This window comes from Passer domesticus, chromosome 12, assembly GCF_036417665.1.
Source record: "Passer domesticus isolate bPasDom1 chromosome 12, bPasDom1.hap1, whole genome shotgun sequence".
NCBI lineage: Eukaryota > Metazoa > Chordata > Aves > Passeriformes > Passeridae > Passer > Passer domesticus.
Genome location: NC_087485.1, coordinates 12,242,202 through 12,264,911, shown reverse-complemented (window position 1 = coordinate 12,264,911; position 22,710 = coordinate 12,242,202). Strand labels below are relative to the sequence as shown.

The following is a 22,710-nucleotide window of genomic DNA, read 5'->3' as shown; positions in this document are numbered from 1 at the left end:
CCCTGCCCTGCCCAGGCCAGCACAGGTAAATCAGCAGCACAGGAGGGTCCTGCCTTCACGGGGCTGTGGTGCAGCCGCAGGCACTTTGCCAAGGGCTGCTGGGTGTGTTCATGTCCCCAGCAGCCCTGGTGCACCCCTGAGCCAGGTGACCTCCTTGACACAGCCGTGCTCCACCCTGTGGAGAAAGGAGCACGTATGTTTCTCTCAATACTTCTCAGTTCTCCAATAAGATGTTAAAGGGGATCAGTTTAATTCTAAAAATCAACAAGAATAATTGGAGAGGTGTACAAAACAGCAGCAGCCAGGGCACCGAGCTCTGCTGCACAGAGCTTAGCACTGTGTGGCTGGCTGGCCTGCACAGCACTCACCCTGCAGAGCACAATTATGCTAATTTTGTTAACTTCCCACATTAAAAAATGAAATTAAACTCTTTCCTTCAGAATCCATTTGAGGTTTGTGAGCAATGAGCTTTCAAGCCTGCTTTGCTACTTTTGGAAGACAGGAAAGAACCCAAAGTGCAAAAGGAGGGTTTCTAACTTGGAAAATTTTGTATAAAAAAGCTGTTTAATTGCTGTTGCATTTATCAAATCTTTCAATACCACATTGAGGAGATTATTAATATATGACCCAGTCTGCATTTGCTATGTGTTATCATAGCAAATCAAAGCAACACACAATTTTCTACATGATCTGTATCGTTTAGGTGGGTGCAGTGCTTCCTGCACAGAGGTGGAGTGCTCCTGGTTACCTGCCTGTCACTCCCACTGCCCCTACTGAAGTCATCCCTCTGGGACAGGCTGGGGTGGTTGGCTGAGCCAGGGAGGTTTGTTTCTAATTTTGTTTCCTTGTTTTTAACAGAGGTAGCTAACAAAGAGTATCCATTTCTCACCCAAATCTAATTCAACGTTTAAATATAAATTTCCATATTTTGAACAACGTTTTCAATTTTGTTACATTTTCTTAAATAAATGCTCCAGGTAGGAAGCCAAACAAAGAAAATGCATCCCAGAAACAACTTTCTGCCCCTCTGCTTCCAAGTTCATCTCCACAAGCTCTCAGTGGCAGAACAGTTGGAGAACAGATGCAGAAACAGAAGAGCACCTTTGCTTTTCCCCAAATAAAACAACTTTAAATGAAAGTGCCAGTTTAATCAGGTGAGGGCTGGTGATGTCCTCAGCCTCGCGGCACTGCTGAGCTTTCCTGCGCCGGCTTGGGAGCGCAGCGGCACAAAGCGGCTCCCCGTGCCCATCTCGCCCATCGCCGCCCTGGCCCGCCACACACAGCCCCAGCCGCTCTGATTGATGCTTTCAGGAGACGGGAAAGGAGCTGTGCGGGACAGCCCTCAGCCTGGGGAAGGAAGTCCTCTGTCATGCAGCTCTATTTTTCCTCTCTGTTCTTTCTGTAATCATCAGCCAGAGCAGACTCCATAGTGAATGGTTAAAAATACCCTAGGATACGGTACTGATACAGATGGATAGCAGGGAAACAATGTAGCCCTTCCATCATGTTTTACTGACATAAGCATCCCGAGCTACATGAGAACCATCCCAACCGAGCCGAACAATGCTCAGAGGCATTATTGTAATTCCCCTTCTTGCTTTTCTCCCTCTCCTTTCATTTCCGATGGCTCCAGAAGCCAAGTGCGTCCTGCGGCGCCAGGATCCTGCTGACCGCCTCCCCCTCCCCGGCAGGGCTCTTGCTGAGCCTGCCCGGCCCGTGCGGCCTGGCCATCCCCCAGGCGCGGGCTCCCTGCGAGCATTCCCGCCGGGAAAGGCCGGGGCTCCCTGCGAGTGCTCCAGCCGGGAAAGGCCCGAGCTCCCGGGAGCATTCCCGCGGGAAAGGCCCGAGCTCCCGGGAGCATTCCCGGCGGGCCCGGCGCGATCCCAGCGCGGGCCGGGAGCCCCCGCCCCGCCCGCTGCCCGGTGCGCCGCTGCCCCCTGGCGGGCGCGGGCGGCAGCGCAGGCGCCGCGCGGGGACGGGGCAGGGGCCCTGCGGAGCCGGCGCCGCCCGGGAAGGAGGCCCGGGAGCGGGGCGCTCTCCTCGTCCTGCACTGCTGCAGGGGCACTTCCCCTCCCCGGGCGGCACCCGTGGGCTCTGCACAGCCAGCACGCCCCGCGGGCACGGGCAGTCTCTGGGTTTCCTGTGGGTTTAGTCTAAACCTGCAACTAGACGTCTGCGGGCTCTGCCAAAGCGGGGCGCATCTCTGAAATACAGCGGGGCCCACCGAGCGCTGCTCCCGCCTGGCAACGCCTATCAAAAACTGTCCAAACAGCCCTCCAGCTTTCTGCTTGTCCTGCATCTTCCCCTCGCTTGAAATCCCAACTTTCCTAATCCTCACGGCCCTTTCCCACAAAACTGGAGAGCTGGTGCCGGGGCACCTGCGAGCAGGAGACCAGAGGAAGCAGAGCGCACAGGAACATTCCTGTGCGAACCACTTGAAAAGTCGCAGAGCAGTTTCTGTAAAGAGCTGTTTTCTCCTTCCCTCTCCCCTTACGGCACTGCTTGAGGACTCGGGAATATGGCATCCCTTTGAAGGAAAGACTCGGTGCTGGAGAAAACAAAAGCACTGAAGGAACAGTTCCGCGAGCTCAGGACACGTGCGACGACCCCGGCTGGGCAGGCGGGAGGCACTGAAAACCCCTCCGGTTACTGCCAGCATCTTGAGCCCAGCATCGTTAGATTATCTGATTACACACTCTGCCCGTTCGGCCAGGTGACTTCTCGAAAGAACTCAACCACTCCTGTAAGTTAAAAACTGTGGGAAAAGCATCAGAGAAACACTGTATCAACAGTGGTTTCGGCAAGACCTAACAAGGACAAAAAGAGAAAAAAAAAAGCCAACCAGTAAATGAGAAGTCCCTGATTTAATGGGTCTGGCCCTGGAACTTGAGGCACATTGTTTCATTGGCAGGAAGGGTAAAGAACTTCCTATTATTTGATGTCTTTACCCTGCCGAGGTACCTGGACACTCAGACACTCTTATCACATCCAAACAACTTTTTTTGGGGTTTTTTTGTTTGGTTTTTTGTTTGTTTGTTTGTTTTTTTAGATGAGAAGAATCAATCTCTTAACACTCTACCAGCATGAGGCTTGTTTTCCCAGCCATGGCTCATTTCTGTGGTCCCTAATAGAATACCAGTGTTATCTCCAAATCCTCCCTAAAATAGGAACCCAAACCAGGCAAGTCCAGTATTTTTCCTCTGAAAACAGCACTTGTAGAAGTGCTCTCTCTCCTGCTAATGGAATCAAAAGAGAAAAAAGCCATGCAAGGATTGGGTTTATGTGTTTCAGTGCAGTCAGTACAGCACTTGGTCTCCCAGAGGCAGCTGCAAAGCACCATCTCCCAGCTGAAACACAACTTGCTTTCTTTGTGCCTGGATGTGCAAGAGCCAGCTCTGGCCTGTGCCTGTGCTTGCTGATTGAGTCTGCTTAGCCCACCGAGTCACCCAGAAGCAGAATCTCGGTTATTTACTACCTTGCTGCTTTGCTGTTAGAAAGTTTTGCCACAAAAGGGTTCTCATCACTTAGAAGAGCTGAAGCTATGGCACAGAGGCTGTGCTTGGCCTGACAAACCAGCTCGGCCTGCCCACAGCCTGCCTCGGCCTCCAGCCCTTCCACACAGGCGTCACTAGCTGGAATTCCAGAAAGAGTTAGCCCAAGAGCCTAAACACTGACAGTGAAGGATGAAGAGGCTTGAAGCCTCACAGCTTTCATGAGTACACATCGTGTTGCAATTTCAGAGTAGCTCACAAGAGGCAGCAAATACATTTCCAAGAAGTTTCTACTTCCATTCATGCCATCTGCAATATGTCTTACTTCACTACAGCTCATTAGTTTACACAAATTACACAATCCAGCACTCTTCCTTCCAAAAGACAGAGAGAAGAAGAACCCAAACAGACATCACTAAAATGTTCCACAGCTGGTTTGCACAGAAATATGTAGGAAATTGCTACCAAGTAAAGCAGAGCCATACAGTAAAGCAATACTGACTCTAAATAAAGCAATACAGTGATGCTTCTGTTTGCTTTTCATACCCTAGGAAACCTCATGAAGCTTTACAGATGCAGAACAAAGTGCTCAGGTGTTAGAATGTGTCCAAGTTTAAGGTGTTTCTAATACCCCTGTAAAGTATGGCACATTCTCTGATTACAAGATTACATATTTAAATAAAGATGCACCACTTCTTTAATTGAGTGTCTGTCTGTTTGATAAGGCACACAGCATCGTTTTATCATCAATTTTGGGGTTTTTTACTCTAGGGAGTACAACTAGAGGAGTGCCTTCTATTATCACCCAGCATTTAGCACATGACAGCATCCTGTTTCCCCTAACTTTTCTTTGTCCCTTGTCACTGAAGACAAAAGAGTCAGAGGGTTTGAGATATCCACTGACAGCATATCAAAATAAAGAAACCCTTACACAAACAGGATGCAGTTATAGGCACTTTACTTGGTTTGCCCAAAGTTACATGGAAATGTTGTGATAGGCAAGAAACTCCAGCAAGAACATCATGCTTTTTGAGACATCTCAGCTCTCAGGATTACCACAGCCATAGAAATTTACAGTGTGTTGCTCACTTTTATCTATGAGGAGCCTTCCAATTTCAGCAACACCCTTTATTACAAAAGGCAGCTTTGATTTTAAAATACCCCAGATATTGAGACAAACATCCTGCACAAATAAGTGAGCAATAGTCACACCCAACAGAGGACAACCATAACTAGGGAATACACCAACATCATCACTCACACCTGGGATGGGACTGAGCTGGAGACTCAGTTCATCATCTTCTGGACACTTGATATTGCAGCTTTAGTGTTGTTAATGTAGCCCCAATACCTAAACCAGCACTGAACTTACCTTAAATGAATCACAACTCCACAGTTTTCAGTTTCTGACTTAGACTTGAGTCTAAGATCTACCCAGGAAATCAGGAATTATAATTACTGATGCCAGAATTTGCCAGGGAGCATTTCTGAACAATTAGTTCTCACTGAAGGGATATTAAGAAGCTGCTAAGACATCAAAGTAGCTTAAGTACTGTCAAGCCAACACTGTACATAATTTCATTCATAACAGACTTGAGAATGGAATTTTTCTTCCTTCTTCACGTTCCACTTACCTCCCCAACAGTGTTACACCCCATTAAACACTATAAAAGGATTATAAGGAAAAAGTACCAAAGAGAAAAATACCCAATAAAATATGTACTTTTACAAACACAGTAGGAAGTTTACAACACACAAATGAGCCCAAAAGAAAGGATAAGGGCCTTAGGCTCATTTATTCAGCCTACAAACCAAGAAAAACCAAGCACATGTGAAAATTTCTTAACACAAGAGGAAACAGCATCCTGCCTGGTACCCACAGAACACTCTCATCTTTAGTAAAACTCATTAAAACAAAAAAAAAGCAAACTAAAAACACAATAAAGAACTTATGCTCAAGCCTAAGCAGCACAGGTAACTAAAAAAAAAAAAAAAAGAGAAAGAATGCAGAATTACAAAATGCTTAAAAGAACAGTATCTAAAGGCATTAAAATAATTAATCACCAAGCTTCCTCATCATGCACTCAGACAGTGCAAGATGATGGAAACTTGATGATTAATTATTTTAATCATCAGTGCAGTCAGACTCAAGCAGCAGCCCTCATCACTCAGGCAACCAGTATTTGTATTTTTCAACACATCTGTTGCAAAGACTGTTTAGACAGTAAAGACAGTTTACTGCTGCCCTTCCACAGTCTCCCAGTCATGCTCTGCAGCTGGAAAACATGAGAAATCACCTTCATAAACCAGAAACTCTTCTTTCTCAATCCCATGGCTCATGTGAGTATTTGAGAGGGACTGAGCTGACAGGTTTTCCCACAGCCCACTCAGGATTCATTCTGTGCCTGGGCACCACAAGGCACAGAAACAGCTAAACCAACTGTGCTAAGGTTTTACGTGCAGCTTTGCAACAAGCATAAGCAAAACTGCAGTAACTGAAGCTTTCTTTCAGAGCTTGCAGATTACTTTAGACAAATATATCATGAAGGCATTCTTACCTGCAGCAGGGTCCTTCTCTTGGCATTCTCCTGGCACTGCAGCAGCAGGCAGCCTTCAAAGGGATGTGGGAGAGCTGCCCACCCAGGCACAACGCTCACCCTGTCACTAGCTGCCAGCTGGTGAAGTGAAGCAACAGGGTAAAAGAAAGGACAGGGAAAGGGAGCAGTGCACTTTCCTCCCCACTCTGCAGTGGGTAGAGAGCATGCCACCTGCATTTTGTCCTTGGAAATAAAAGGCAAAGCGAGGGCACTGGTTCCTCCCTCTTGGTTGGGTTGCAGCAGCTACACGGCTCCCTGTGTCACTTTGATCTGCTCCAGCAGGAGACCAGCCTCAGATGCCTCTTTGCCCTCCACGGCTGGTGCTCAATTCCCAGGCTCTCGGTGCAGGGCTAGCAGTGAGAGCTGTTTTCCTCCTTGGCAGCTCTGACCACAGAGGTGCAGCACAGCCGCTAGCTGGGGAAATGGGCAGCCTCCCACTCGCTTCACTCCTTGTCCTGCCTCTGCCGTGTTAGGTGCATGGCACCAGGGCAAGCATCAGGCTGAGATGTTGGTACACTGCAGAAAAGTTCTATGCCCGAAATACACATTTTAAAAAAGGTAATCACTTTCTCCTGCCTTGGTTACTCAAACTTTACCAGGCCTCTGCAGCCAGACTACAGTTCAACAACATTTTCATTTACTCCACGTACAATATTTGAGTTCAAAAGCAGGTCAGAATAGCACTGGTGTTTGAAAAATATTTTAAATACAAGTTTTCTGTCAGAAGAGTAAATCCAGCTAAAGATGTAAGAGGGCAAGATGAGATATACAGTTCCTTTAAAATGTATCACCACATGAGACCTGAGGAAGTGGAAATCAACAGCAGTACTGGTGATATGAAGAGAGTCAATAATTCAAGCACTCTGGGCAATATTTTAGCCTTAACTATAGATGAAAGTTAATGTTCCTCTTTCGACTTGATCACTGGAGCAGGGTTCTGGTTAAAATCTCACCTGATATGTTTTCTTTTTGGTAAAACGCAATGTAGGCCTCAAGTGACTCCTGCCCAGCTGAGCAGTTCGGAAAACAACAGCAGATAGATCAAAGGATGTGTTGAGGGCAATCTTCTGCCCTCAGCAGCCCTCCCGTGGGCCCTGATGCTGGTCAAACATGGGGGTTGTTGCCATCCTCAGGTGTAGCACAGAGGTTGGAGCACAGACAATGGAGGAAGTTGGTGTTCTCCCCGCTGGCCTCAGCCAGGCGGCCGTTTCACACAGCCCTGCACGCACGCGGCCGCCGGCTCTGAGGGGAGCAGAGGCACCTCAGGAGGCTCCCAGGCGACCCAAGAACGAGCAGCAAGAGCAGCCAAGTGGGAATTTATTCTCTCCACGAGCAGGGGCCCGAGGCGGGCTGTGCTGGAGCCTCACGCTCCTGGGCAGAGGAGGTGTTCTCATGCTGGGCAGTGCTGTGTGCCCACCTCCCTCACACCGCGCCTCAACCACTGCGGCACTTCTTCCCCAAGGGAGGCACTGCCGGCTCTTCCCAAGGGCACTAGGACTTAGGAGCTGTCCACGGTTCAGTTCACCTTTTCTTTCTCTTTATTCACCTCTACAGTGCTTCATATTTTCTTCTTTCATGCTTCCCAGCACTGTGAATGTTTAAGGACCACTGGCCTTTTTAACCAATTTTAAAAGAATATACTTCACTCAAACACCTAATTGGAGGAAAACCAAGCATTTTTATTTGTCTAATAGTGATGAAGACCACTTGTGAGAATCTGAAAATAGCAGGACAATGAAAGAGGTACATACGCTGCTCAGAAGTTTTCTCAGAAAAATAAATTATAATTCATTTAGATGATAACATTCTGCAAGGCTTGGGTTTGTTTGTTTGGCTTGGTTAGTTTGTGTGGGGTTATTTTCCTGTATTTAAATCACTGAAGATTCAAACATTATTTCCTTTGTGCACAGGTGTGCTGAATTTAGTTTTATGCTAATTTCATGTCAAAACACTAACTTTAATCTAATTCATTTGAAAAGTAAGCATCCACAGAAGTGCTCCACTTGCGTCCAAATGCAGGTATAAACTGGTTTCGTGTTTTTTAGCTCCCTTAAATTTCCTGTTCATATGTGAAAGCAGAGGCCCAATATGACTCCTAAAATGGCAACATATTATTCCTTTTCCCTTTTACACATTTCATTTCTTCACAGTGCAGGTGTGTATGTCTTTCACTCTGTTTGCCTGGGATACTTGGTTTTAGCACCTTCCTCAGGACACAGAGGGATTAGTGCTTACCAAGGTGCCACTAAGAGCTGGAGGCCACTGCAGGGCCAGCAGCAGATCAATCCCCATGTGCCAGAGCAGCATCTCAACTTCCCACTCCCCGCCTCTGGAAAGAGAAATTCTACACCATGACAGCTAACTCTTTAGCAAAGTTCACCTCAAACCCTCAACCTCAAGTGTTAAAAAAGAAAAGCCCTTAAATGATACAAGTTATTACATTTAATCCCTTTGGGGGAAGTGGGGAATGATTTTGTGATTAAGGACCTACTGTGGGGCTCAAGAGAATTAGTTCAATTCCAGACTCTGAAACAAGCTTCCAGGTTCCCCTGGGAAAGCCTGTGCAATCTCCTATCTCACATGGACACCAGCAGGGCAATTTGTAAGTGTGTGCAGCCCTCAGACATTGTAGTACCAACAGCTAAATAAATTCATAGTTAGGGCTCAGGTGAGGTTCAATAATTTTGAGGGCTAGTTACCTACTCAATGACAGCACTACCATTACACTATCACTTACCACAAATCATTCTTAAAAATTGGTATTACATTCTTGAAAAATAGCAAGCTACATTATTACTTACTCCAGGGCTGACAGGTAGTTCCTAAGGGTTTAGTTAATGTATTAATGAAAATGATGAATGAATGAAAAAGCCTGCAAGATAAAAATAAATTGGCAGGTCTTACAGAAAGACACCACTTAGTTCTCAAGCACAGAACTACTTTCTATGGTTTGCACTGCAGAGCAATTTTGTTCCATTAAAATTTCTAGGTGGTATTGTTTCTTGGACAAAAAAAAAAAAAAGGAATTAAAATAATTTATCTAATTCATAGAATGAATAAATTTAATAATGAAAGCTTATCTGACAATGAGTTGTGAGAGAGAAAATCCAGCAAGCACTATCAGAAAAACACAATACTGTAGTCACCTTCTAGACAGTGAAGTGCTGCACAATGCACTGTGATGACATTAGCCAATCTGTCTTGCAAAAAGAACAAAACAATTTACTCTGATATACTGCTAAGAACACATACTAGTCATGTTCTTTGCTATTCACTACCAGTGGATATTTTCTCCTACTATTATGAAAAACAGATGTTACACACCAGAAATATAAAGCAAAAGCTACTTCCCATTTTTAAAGACATGGCAATAATTTTAAAATTTCACTCATTTCTGCAAAGGTACTGTGCCTATCATGGTTGCAGGTAAGGATGTATTTAATGCATTACAAAAGTTACATTCAGTAACTTGACATATACTTCACATACTTCTAAACTATTTTCTGTAGGAAAACAATCATCTCTCTCAGAAATTGGAAAAATCCCCATAAAATTTCAAGATCAGCATTGCTGACATGTTTATATTCAATCTATAAGCAATATTTTAATCTAATATTAAATATTTTGCATGTATTAAGTCCACATATACTTGGTATTTTCATGGAATGTATGTTAAAAATGTTTAAATCTGATATTTGACTGGAATGTATGTAAGTACAAATTAAGGCAGTTCTTCACATTATTTTACTTCACTACTTTTCTAATTATAGTTATTTCAATTTTTTTCTTTAATTTTCCCACTGTTATAATTTCAACTTATAATAGAAGTTAAAGCAGTTGAAAATGAAAAATATCCAATTGCAAGCAAATTCAACATTTAAGAGGCTGATATAAAACTGTTTCAAACTGTCAGTTAACAGACCAGCAATTCACACCCACAATTCTTGATCAGTGTCTTCACCTTCACCCCTGTAAGGTAAAATGCAGAAATGACTGAGATTCCATCCATCCTACCCAACATGCAGAGAAAGCCAGGTCTGATGAGACCTGCCCATTCTAATCTGAATAGTCTGATGAAATTCAAACACAAGCTGAAACTGGTGGCAACTGTGTAAAACACACAACTTTATTCTGTGACTGTTTACAACTTGAATTTAAAATCACAAAGGTGCAGCAGTGACATTCATGAGCATTTGGTTTAAAGGAAAAGCCTTCTTAAAGCTTTCATTTCTCGCAGGTGACAGAGGGTGTGAGGTTGGTTACAGGACTTCCACTATTCTCAGTGCTGTCAGTGTCTTCTCAGCTAAAGCTCGCTGTTGCTGCTGCACTGGTTTAACAGGAATGGCTGTGACAAAATATAACAAATACTGTAAGACAGTTGTAGTTTCTGCATTTGCTCATCCTCCCCACATCTGCTTTCACCTAAAAATCAATGCCCTCTTTTATTAGTGAAAGGTTAATTGCCACCTTAATATTTCATTTTACTGTATTATCAAACCTAATGATTTGATATACACTTTTGTGTGTTCCATGTCCTTGTGGTGTCCCACCCTGAAAGGGAAAGTAGCAGGCATAGATGCCCATGGCTGGATAGGAATGACAGAAGTCAGAGGGACCACAAAAACTCACAATGTTTTATTAGTTCATTAAACACTTGGCATGAAAACTTGGTTATTTAGTCCCTTGTAGCATAAACACATGGTGGTGGATTTTTGAGTAAGGGGTAGAGGGAGGGGAAGGGAAGGGAAGGGAAGGGAAGGGAAGGGAAGGGAAGGGAAGGGAAGGGAAGGGAAGGGAAGGGAAGGGAAGGGAAGGGAAGGGAAGGGAAGGGAAGGGAAGGGAAGGGAAGGGAAGGGAAGGGAAGGGAAGGGAAGGGAAGGGAAGGGAAGGGAAGGGAAGGGAAGGGAAGGGAAGGGAAGGGAAGGGAAGGGAAGGGAAGGGAAGATGGATTTTCAACATGGAAACAGTACTTTTCAGGCTGACATGGGCTTGAAGAAAAATGGCTGCTGTTTTCATTATTTAAATGAAAAGTTCTTTAAATAATTATTTAAATGATTTAAGTTCTCCAGCTAGAATAGATGTGTAGTTGTCAGTATCAGGTTCTAACCAGAAATGATTTACAGTTATTAAACCAAACAGCTACAGGGCTTTGTCACTCACCTGGTGGCTAAAGGGCAGGTGTCCCTTCAAGCTGTGGCCATTTTGCAGGATGATGTCAAGAACATCCCAGAAGTCCAAATCTTTTATCAGGAGCTAAAAGAAGAGGTGGAGGATTTTCCTTTGCATCTGAGAGTCCTGTTTGGAAATAGTTTTTGTGTTTTGTTGTCAACTGCCTTAAAACAAACAGTAAAATCCACCTTTGTTTGTACAGGACACTCCTTTAACTGTGAAGGTCTAAAACCACCAGGCTTAAGAAATGCCTGAAAACAAGTAACTGAAAGCAGATACAGCAATGAGCACTGCAGCCCAACACTACAAACGCCTTGGCCTCTCTCATTCAGTGCCCTACTTTAAAAGATGTACAGGCACTGAGCTACCAGTCCCATAGGTATTAACAACAGAGCACGCTGACCTGCAGGGTTACTAATCATAGCATGAGCACACTACAAAGTCAAACTCTCTGATATTAATGTTAACCTGCACACAAGTTAAAACAAGTTAAACCTGACAAATGAAGTGCAATTGGTATGAACAGTTAAAGCCAGATTTTATTTCATGACAAACAGATGTCATCTGAGGCTGGTTCTAAGCAAGGATTTAATCCATAATGTAGGTCACTAGTTTTGATAGTTTGTGCCTAGTATTCATCCAAGGAATCAGACTCAGCACATCAATAGCTGTCAAGAGTGTACATGTAATTTCTTTTTACACCAGTGTTTAATAAAATAAAATAATCAAATTAAGCAGATGCCACAATATTTTTTTTGCTGACTTCCCCATAATTTTCAATCATTAAAGCAGTATTTAATTTACAACAAAACACTATACTCTAATCCTATGCATCCAAGAATATTCATGTTTAAAATCTGAACCGCCCTCACCGTTTCTGCTGCCCTTCTGGTTTCCCCATGAGCTTCAGTAACTCAAAAGAATTGCAACCAACTTGGTAACTAAAAAAGAAAGCTTTGTGGAATGGGAAAAGTTCACAACAGGGGAGGAAAAAAAGCATTCTAAAATAGCCAGGTGTTCACCTCAACCCATACCAACTTCAAACAGATGCAAGGACAGTAGCTGAATCTGATTTCAGACTAAGGACATGAAAGATGAGTTTTATGTTCTTATGCTTTTATAATGTTAGAACGAATTCATTTTTAGATAAAGAATAGTATACTCCCCTACTCTCCAATTCTTTCACATAAAATTTGCTCTGAAAATAGCATGGCTGAGTTCCACTCTTTCAACTATTATTTGATCACTGCCAAATATTTGCAAGTTCAGATTTTTCCACATCTCACCCATCTACTTGATTGCAGTTCAGGTAGTATCTACTATGTTTTGTTCTACTTCTATGAATAAATGTACTGTGGCAAGGGATCAAGTCAGTCATGGAAAAAGAACTAATTACTTTGAAATACGAAGCTGTAAAGTGCTGAAAGAGGGCTGGAAGAAGAGCCCCTGGCAACCTTTCACCCAAGTCAAGGTTTAACCTGAGGAAAGGATGACTAGCCTAAGACAGCAATACTGCCTGGCAGCAGAGGGGGGGAAGGTGTGTTCAAGGTGAGGATGGCAGTGCCTGTCCACGGCCTTACATCCTCATGAGATTGTGTCTTCAGCGTCAGGTGAAGGATGAGTTGGTTCAATAAGTTTGAGTCTAAATAAACAGAAGTGGTGAGCAAGCCTTTAAAAGAAACTAGCAGCACAAGTAGTAGCCTGCAAGAATCTCACTACCCTCTTATCACAAGGGCATAGAAGAATTCTCTGCAGAGTAGTTCTACAGACAAAATGACACCAATATTCCAAGTCTATAACTTACATATGTGTTGGGTGGAGACTTTTTTTGAGGTATTCTTCTGAATTTTAAACTTTTAATTAAAATAAGCTTATATTACTGAATCCTGTTAAACCAACAGTTGCATTTTATTTTGATGGATATCATGAACTTAAATGCATTTCTGTGTACAGTGTTATTACAACTTAAATCCTCAACAGCATTAGTAGATGATCAAATACTTTGCAACTGTAACCTGTGAGAGAGCAATTCCCCATTAGGGACATGTGTGTATGTCTTTAGAACTTGTCTAATTTTGTGAAGAATATCTGCACATACTGCAGGGTGCACATGCCCATTAACAGACACACCAACATTTTATACACAAACTTTTGATCTCTAGTGCCTGTCATTTATTTACAGATTATTTCTTATGTATAAGCAAGCTTAAATCAGATTTAAAAGTTGCTCCAAGTTGTATTTCAGAGAGAAAAAAAATTAATACCTTCAATTATGTGGTAGTTACAGGGTCACTTAGTGGGTTCAACTCCAACCAATGCAGGTATTTTCCTGCTTGTAACAGAAATCAGTCTCATGTCCAGAGGCACGCTGCACATCTCACAGCTCCCATGCTGGGCAGTCACCTGCCGATCAGCTGTCCAGGGTGAAACCCTGGTACACTCAGCAGATCTGTTCCCAAGAGCTTTAACTGTGAGAGCCAGTGCGTCCTGCACGGGCACATGATGATGTGCTACAGAGAACAGAGATGGCTTTATCAAACTGGTGTTTGCATCGACTTTGCACTTCTCCAGACAGACAGGAAAATACAGCTGCTGAGTCTGTGCAATATATCAGAGTGAGATGTTTAAAGCCCAGTATTGACCCAGCCCTCCTGTAGCTGCAGAGGTTAGTTTGATTTAGAGCCAGTATATGAACTCAATTTGAAATATAAATGAAAAGCTGTAAGTTTTCCTTCCCCCTGTCAAATCATTATTGGTCAGTTTTAACTTTAGATCATGAACAAGATAAATATTCCCAATTCTACAGAAAGTCTTTCACAAACATCTACACCCAAAATAATAGGATTTGTACAGATTTTTTCTTAATTTCAGAATATTTTTAACTGAAGAACAGGGCAGTTACTTTTGCTCCAGCAGAAATTGCATTTTTGTTACTGTGTTCCTGATACATGAGAATATGTGAAAGTGGAAATTTACAATAAAAATTTTTTGAAACAAATAGAGATAAATCTTAAAACACATTTTTATTTAGTTACATAGAATAAACACAAGAAACTGAAACTATAATTAGGCAATTACTATATAACTTCTATAATTTAATTATTATATTTGAGTTTGTTAAGTGCATTTTATGCCATGTAAGCAGGCATGCAATCCAGGACAGACATTGAATCACTACATGTATTATGCATTACTAGAAATTAATTCAGTGAACTATTTCAAAGCTGTCTCATTTTAACTGGGTCAAATTCTGTTACCCAGAAGTGCAATGAATCTGTGTTTAAAATTTAAATGTGTTGAAAGAAATTTAAACTGCAGTTCTGAATGAAGAATATTTTAAGTGACATCTCTCAAAAAACTTAAACTTTCTCTAGATAGAATGATGAAGTCTGATTACAGAGTAAGAGGAAAATGCTATGTTGAGCTGTTCAAGAACACCAAACAGTCACTTAACTTCTTGGAGTGCAGGTGTGAGATCTGATTTATGTGAGGTATGTTATTTTCACCCCATGTTCAGGCTTCTGTAAGTGATTGCCTATAATTCTAGAATAATCCCCTGAAGAAAAGAGAAGTTGGTTACATAAAACTAAAAGGCTGTGTCACTGTTTCCCATAGCTGGGCTGTTGCCATCTCGTATGTACCAGAAGCCACAAGTACCAAGTCCAATGCTGAGCTGGGAGAAACCCACAGAACAATGTGTTCTTTGATCAGAAACACCTTCGACAAAATGGGAGGTATCTGTGATCTCTATTTTAAGCTATGCAGAAAAGAAAGTGTTTGTTACAGTAGGAAGCTGTAATATATATCAGAAGAAGATTTTTAGTTAAAGATTCCTTGATCACATTTTAGTGCTAGAGTGAAAAACTATTAAAATTTATATTTATAATCTGATTTTATCCCATCATCCTAGCATGAGAAATATTCAGCTGAAAGAATATTGTCTATTAGGAACTATTACACTGACATTACTGTAATTTTGTTAGTCTGTTTTTTTACAAAAATACTGAAGATAGCTCAAAACTTAAGACTAGCAATACATATGTTCTGAGGATTGATGCTGAATCCTTTAAGAATCCTTAACCTTTAAGAATTTTACTGATAACTTGATTTTAGTCATTTAACTTGGAAGATTACATTTCTTAGCAATGTAAACAGATGAAAGTCACAAATTCCATTTGCTTCACCAACAAAAATATTTGTTAATGCTGATCCTGAAATTACCAGTGGAATAGTAGACAGTCAAGGAAGAACTAACTTTTTATATTGGAATACACATACTTTTTTAAGCACCTCTAAAAGTGTCTCATCTACATAATAAAGCCACATATTTGGTTTAAAACAAATTAATTTCTCAGCTTTGTTATTTAATTGTTTTAAAAAAATTAAAAGTCCACTTACAACCTGCTCCAATTATCCCACATGATCTTTGCATTTCAGACACATTAAGCAACCCAGCTGAAGCAGCTGTAGTTCTATCTGGATTCCTGTGCCTAAACATTTCAATAGATCACTAAACTGTGATAGTAGCAGAGAATTTCTAACTCTCATTTGAAGAGATTATGTACTACTACACACGTGCAACATTCCATGAACCAGAAGAGAGAATCTCTGGTATAGTTCCAGTCATATCACTATCAGAAGGATATATGTCAAGTTTGGAAGTCAGTGAGGAGGAAGGGAATTAAATATTGCAAAAGATATTGCCTAGATGCATAAGAAATTTTAAAACTAACTAAAAGTTTTAAGGTGATCCAGAAACATTAAACAGGCATGATCTTCAAACATTATCTACATATTTGCAGGGTCACATTTCTGAACTGGGTTACACCTACCTATGTAATTACCATCTCTGCAACAGAATTAGCCAAACCCTTTAACAGCAACCTACTTTTCTTCCTTGCTGGTGGCAGCAATGACAATCAGAAGGTGTCTGATTCTTTCTGCATCTGTTGGTAGAACTGTGTGTATAGCTTCCCTCTACAATCACCCCTGGTGTAGTCATCTGCAGCCAACTGGAAAATCAATTAAGGAGCAGCACAGACTGTAAAACTGTACTAGAATGTCACCAAGTTTCACTACTTTACTGCTTAATAATGCTGCTAAAAATTATAAAAATGGTTCCTTAAAGCAAGGGGTTCCCCCCCCCAATTTTAATTTCCCCTGAGTATATTTCTTAGACATGTAAAAAATGCTAAGAAACATGGCTGGTTAAACTGGGCTGCAAACTTCTCAGAATTATTCTCCTGAGAGCAGCCCATTCATCTATTCCAACCCACAGAACATTACTTTTGTAGCATTCTCTCCTGAATGGTTTTCCATTTTGATGCTGGGACTCAAATCTCACTCCAAAGGAAGGCAGTGCAACTAGGAAAAGCTACCAGACTATAGCCAGACACTAGAGACTAACCAGGAACATCTTTCACCTGTGCAACAAAACATCCTTCATAAATACTTTTAAAGCCATGTTGAAAAAAAAACCCCAATAGATGTACACCAGTGTAGGAGTCATCAGACATGAGCTTGCTTGCCTATCTCCAACAGAAGCCACCTTCCAATTTTTTTGGGGATCTGCAAAATCTACACACAGCATACCAAAGGCCAAAAGTACAAGCATATTTATACAATCCTATTCAGGCAGTATTTGCATAATGAATCTACATCACCACTTGGCTAAGTTACTATTATTATTAGATACTGTTAATTATGATTACTTGCTTAAGTTTCTCTCACCTTGTTTTAAAGGTACGGTGCATTTTGTAAAGATTTCTACTAGGAAAGATAAGAATATGAGTTTAGGTATATGTTACCAGAAAAGACTTTTAAAAGGTAGACTAATCCAAAGTGTTAAACAGATAAAAGAAGCATATTTAATAGATTTTTCACACTACATTTGTTTTGTAAAGAGTGCCGTATCAACTAGAAGTGATGTACTATTTTTCCTCCACCACTCTTCATTAATGAACTCTAGGGAGATGTGAAAAGGTCAGATTTCCTTCTTTGGGTTTGCCTAAATTACTGAATGCCTTATAACACACTTAGAGCAGCTCAGTCAGCTCCTCCTGACAGTGCTTAAATAAGACCTGAAGTACATGGACATCACAACAGTCACAGCAAAAATTTGCAGTCACAGTGGGACATTTAAATCCAAACTTTCTGCTTACTCAATATGCTTCTAAAGCTTTTGCTACATCCATTTTCCCCTTAAGTACAGAGGTACTGAAAGGTATGCTGCAGCAAGTGCCTTCATGAAGCATCAGCACTAGAAGTGACTTCTGCATTAAGGGAATAGAAATTTAGCAGAATAAACACCCCCTTTGCATTCCAGCTGGTCCTCAGAGATCAGAGGGGCTGGGTGTGACCAGGTATGATTTCTGATTAGAATCAATTCAGCACTACAGGTCTGGTTGAATTCAATAAGAACTTCCATGATTACAGGTTCATAAATAGTAGAGTTTATTGAAGCAACAGGAAAGCAGGTTCAGGATTGCCAGTTATAAGGGCATTAACAATGGGTTTTGTTTTATAAAGGTACTGATAACCCGAGTACAAATAATTAAATATAAAGAATCCATTTAAATTCTGTATTTATATAGACACAGTGTTTTTCCTCAGAAGATGATTAACCAAAAACCCCAAGAGAAATTATCTCCCACTTCTCTGGTATAGCTGCAATACTACAGAGAGAAAAGCAAGAGTTTACTTAACAGAGAGATTGCCATGTTATTTCAGGATATGCCCTTCTGGAAGCAGGGTGGAGCTATGTGACCAAAAAGCTATAATCAGATTTGTGTTCTTGTGGCTATTTTGTTTGTTTTTCATAAGAAGCACTTATTAGGCTGGAAGGAATCCTTGTTATGCAAAAGTAGTATCAACTTTAACTCTATAGGACAAGCAGACAACTGAATGCAAACCCTCACAGCAGTTGCTGTGAATAGGATCTCAAGCTGAACAAACAAATGCCCAAAATGATGGCAGGAAACAACAAGAAATACAGCAAGCAACACAGCATATCCTAGCAAGCCAGCAGTGTACATGGCTCATCATTTCAAAAGCCAACAATCCTCCTACTCCTGTGTCTGGCACAAAGCAGGCTGTGAGCAGAGCAGCTCAAACAAGTGATTAGATGCCAGCTCTCAGAGACTGCCACAGGAATGCAGCTGTTTCAGCACCACAACCTGTCCCACTGTGCTCTGCACCCATCACAGCTGGAGAGAGCACCTCAGGGTGCCACCCAGAGGTGGCAGCTGCCAGCCAGGAGGGAGATGGGGATATACCCACGGGGAATGACCAGGCACACAGGAACAGTGGCCCCAGCGCCTCTCAAGGTTTGCCTGCCCACAGCACAGATTCCACACCACTACCTCCAAAAGAAATGAAACAAATCCAGCTTCCAGTCTTGGCTTCTCCACATCATTAGTAACAAACAGCTTGGTTTTCCTATGAGCCTGTATTGTTGTGGTCTAATGTTTTTGGCACAAATCTAAGATTTCAAAGAAAAACGTCCTGGTTCTAAACACTTAGCTTTCAACCTGAGAGTCAGTAAAAGAAGTTGTCACTCTATTATCATACCAGGAGTGACATTTAAGGACTAAAGTAGCCCTGAAAACAAGGCAAAATCAGGCAAATACAGCTGTTCCCTGACAGCTTTTAGAAAACCAAATACAATGTGTAGGAGAATATAGGGATTAAGAGGCTGAGAAAACACTACTGGGGAATTAAATGGGAAGGACTAGAAAATGGAAAAGCTGAATAAATATGGTTCAAGACTGAGCAAGAATCCATATCCTATTTTTAAAAAGTGACTAAAAAGTGAACAAGAAGTTGATGAGGGAGTTTCTTGTGCTAAGTGTAAGCAAATTTGGGAGAAAATAAATTCCCTTACATTCCAGCTGGTCCTCCATTATCAGAGGGGCTGGGGGTGGCTGGGCCTAATTTCTGAGTAAAAGCCAATTCAGCACAGTAGGTAAATGCAGAGCCAGTTCAGCACTACAAGTTCAGCCACATTCCATAAGAACTGATTCACAAACAGCAAATTTTTGAAGCAGCAGAAATGCAGATTCTTATTGGATTGCTGGATTCGATTTCTTGCTCAGAAACTGATGTGCCTCTAGTGTTACAGCTGTGTAAAGAAGAACAATAATCTAAATAAAAGATTAAGTTATCCTGAATAAAAGAAGCCTGTCTTCTGAAGTGTTAGATGGGATATGATGGCGCAGTTTTACCACACCTGCTGTAAGTATCTACAATGATAAAAAAATCTCACTCCAGGTGCAGAAAAAGAGCAGAGGAACACAAAGTAGCTTGACAGTCTACCAAAATTCAAACTGTTTATATAATCTCAAGACATAACTTATCAAGTTCAATGTGGCAGAACAAGTTTCATACTATACTTCTAAGAAGTGAAAATGAATCTTCTATTATATCAAGCCACACACAATCCATATTTCTACACTATACTTACATTGTGTAGAGATGATCCTCTGGACTTCGTTCAGATGTCTAGCAAAAGGCATTCTCTTTTCTACAGAATATGCATCTATTTGATGAAGCTCATCTTCCAGGATAAACTTTAAAATATTTTCTATTGGCCTGCTACAAAAAAAAAAAAAAGTTACCAAATATTCTGATCAGATTTTTTTTTTGTTGTCTAAACCAAGAAAGTCCTGAGTATGGATCCTCTTACAGAAAAACCCCAGCAGTACTGTAGGTAAGTAAAAGACTCCACAGGGAAAACTAGATGTAATGAAGAAAAAAAGGACAGTCTCTTGATAAGATTTAAGCTTTAAGCTTCCAAATCTACACAAAAAATGAATATAAAGCATGTAAACACTATCATTGTATCACTAAATGCAATTTAGGATTATACTCTTCAAACTTACTTCAGTAAACAGATTTATAAAAATACAGGTTGAGTAAATGCAAAAAGACTGAATATGTAACAGTCTCAAACATTACCATGGTATCTCTGAAGTAACACTTTGCCTCAAGAGGGAGGGATTGTTCAGAGGAAAATGAGTATGAGAAAGGATAAGTAGACTAAAAAATGCAGACGGCTGGAAAAGCAAAGTAAGAAACAAGTGACCCATCCTAATTATCTCTGGTAGCAGATGCTGCCAACAGATGCTCTCACATTATGCTCCAAGTACAGCTGTGAGAATCAGAAAACAGATACCAAAGATGGTATACTCAGAAAGATGCATTCCTCGCACCTCAAGAAGAGATATTTGAGACAGCACTCTAAACTGACAAAGCATGGCTCTTCCCACCACCTCTGCCTTGTGAAGCAATCCAAGTGTACACCCAGCCCTTTTGCTTAGGCTGTTAATTTTCAGGCTTCACACATGTTGGCAGAAAAAGGTATCAAGGGTTACTAACAGATGCACTAACCCTAAGAAACAGTTTATTTAAGTCATAGCTGTGTGAGACGACAGCTACATTGCCTTGCCTCATTTATCTTGGCTAGTCAACAGAGTTGTACAGTAAACAGTAAAAGTTATTTGGGGGAAAAAAACCTCAAACATTTTATAACAGTCCAAGAAGTTTTACATTAGAAACAATAAAGGAATTATATATAATTTACTTAGGTATCTCAAGGGTTATAGATCTTGGAATTTTTTTCATGATGTAGGTTCAGCCTCTAAGTGTCACAAATCATTGAAGTTTGAATAAAAACCAGCTTTATGATATCTGTATATGTTCAATGTAAACCTAATAGCTGGAGCAATGTAAAAGACCAGAGGAGATCTGCACATCAGCAAGCTCACATAAATATAAATAGCTTAATGCAAATAACAACTTTCTGACCCTTTCAGGATGCTGGAAATCTCCAAGGGCTATGCAGAGAACTCACTTTTTCAGAGCAGTATCCAGTTTCCTGGGGTCTGATTAATTTAAGGTTCTACAAACTGCAATAGTACAGTTGTAGAAAGGAAGAAAACATCTCCTTCCCATACTCCAGTCTTTGATTCAGTGGAACTCTAGTGCTAATATCTGCTATAGTCTGTCAACAGCCAGAAAAAACACCACCGAGGTGCTCTGCCTTTCCACATGGAAGATACAATTCCAACCACCACCAGTACTGTGTTTCTTCTATTTGTTACACTGGGAAAATCGGTATAAACTAAGCAGGCAAAACTATAATAGGCTGGACTCGAACACTCTTAAGAAAATAAAAGGCCATCATTTACATTCAGTGAGATACCACCACAGCAAAAGTAATGTATGAATTTCTAGAATACACAATTTTTTGTAATTACACTTAAACCAATGAGAGCAAAATTACTATAAATCATATTTTCATGACTTTCTAGGTTCTTTTTAAAGAACAGAAGGAGAAAAATTAGACCACGTCCCAACCCTGAGAGCACTGCAGCATCTCTGCTTTAAGCAACACAAAATCCTTACTGGACTACAAAACACAGTCCAGGCTCCAGTACCAGTTAGCTGAAAACAGATGGCAGTGCAGAGAGCCCGGGTCCCTGGAGAGCTCACTAATCGAGTCACTCAGTAACTCAGAAAGCTTTCATTTAGCGAACAGACCAGCGCAGTCACCTCTGCAGCCCAGCTGGGCCAGCAGCAGGCAGGGCTGTGGGATCACCATGGCTGGTCCCTGCATGTCCCACGGGACACTAACAACCGGCAAAGACACCCAACCTTTCAGCGCTGCTTTTGGCTGACCATTATTTCGACATTCGCCATCCAGGATCGCGTTGCGATGGCTGCGGCTGGAGCACAGCCGGGCCTGGGCTCGGGCACAGCAGGGCCACCACCACCGCCACCGCTGTTCGTGTTAGGAACGCCGTCCCTCTGGTGCCACACCGCTCCTGCGGCAGCAGGCCCAAGGGCTGGGGGTAAGGGGTGATGTGTGGAAGCACCTCACACCCCTTCGAACAGAGATACAGGCCCATACCCAGAGACAGATGGTCTTCGTGCCCCAGTGCCGTCCTCTGCACAGAAACCCCGATGAATTTAATTGCCCTTGTAGGATATTCAGCCTACTGCTCGTGCCTGTGGCTTGCAACAGCTTTGCCCGGCCCTACATAGGAGATCCCGGGTCAGTCTTGCTGGACCCGTTTTCAAAAGCAGCGTTTAAACCTGTGCACTGCAGTGGCTCTCACAAGCGGCTGGGCGAGCAGCCCGGCCGTGCCGGAGCGCTGGCTGCTGCCTGCGAGCGGGGGATGCAGAAAAGCCCCCGAATGAACAAGTGTAGGGGCTGACCCTGCGCTGTCTTGAAGGAAAAATATTGTACCTTCTTTTCTAGCTTTTATTTTCTGCCGAGACACGTATATTGAACAGCCGTCTCAAGTGTCGTGAGGATGTTAGGACTCGCAAAAAACCGCGATGCTGCTGTTTAATAAATAAAGTCCAACACAGCCGCTCGACAACACCCCAGAGCCGGCCGAGCCGCGCCCCTTGGCTGCCGGTAGCCAATGCGAGGCGCGCTTGCTGCGGGC

General features: G+C 42.1%; 1 protein-coding gene across 7 annotated transcripts in view; it reads right to left on the bottom strand.

Moving 5' to 3' along the window:
• ZNF423 (zinc finger protein 423) overlaps positions 1-22,684 on the bottom strand; it is a 281,397-nt gene extending 258,713 nt beyond the window's left edge. For 2 of the 7 annotated variants that reach the window (XM_064386378.1, XM_064386384.1), the window contains exons 1-2: positions 22,506-22,684; positions 19,719-19,849 (exon numbers count right to left, since the gene is read on the bottom strand). In XM_064386378.1, the coding sequence (XP_064242448.1) occupies positions 19,719-19,770 (52 nt within the window). In that variant the 5' untranslated portion in view covers positions 19,771-19,849; positions 22,506-22,684. Of the gene's footprint in view, positions 1-6,049; positions 7,323-19,718; positions 19,852-22,166; positions 22,424-22,505 lie in introns of those variants that run through there. The other 5 variants (XM_064386379.1, XM_064386380.1, XM_064386381.1 and 2 more) reach the window with 5 other exon arrangements.
• Positions 22,685-22,710: the final 26 nt, after the last annotated feature.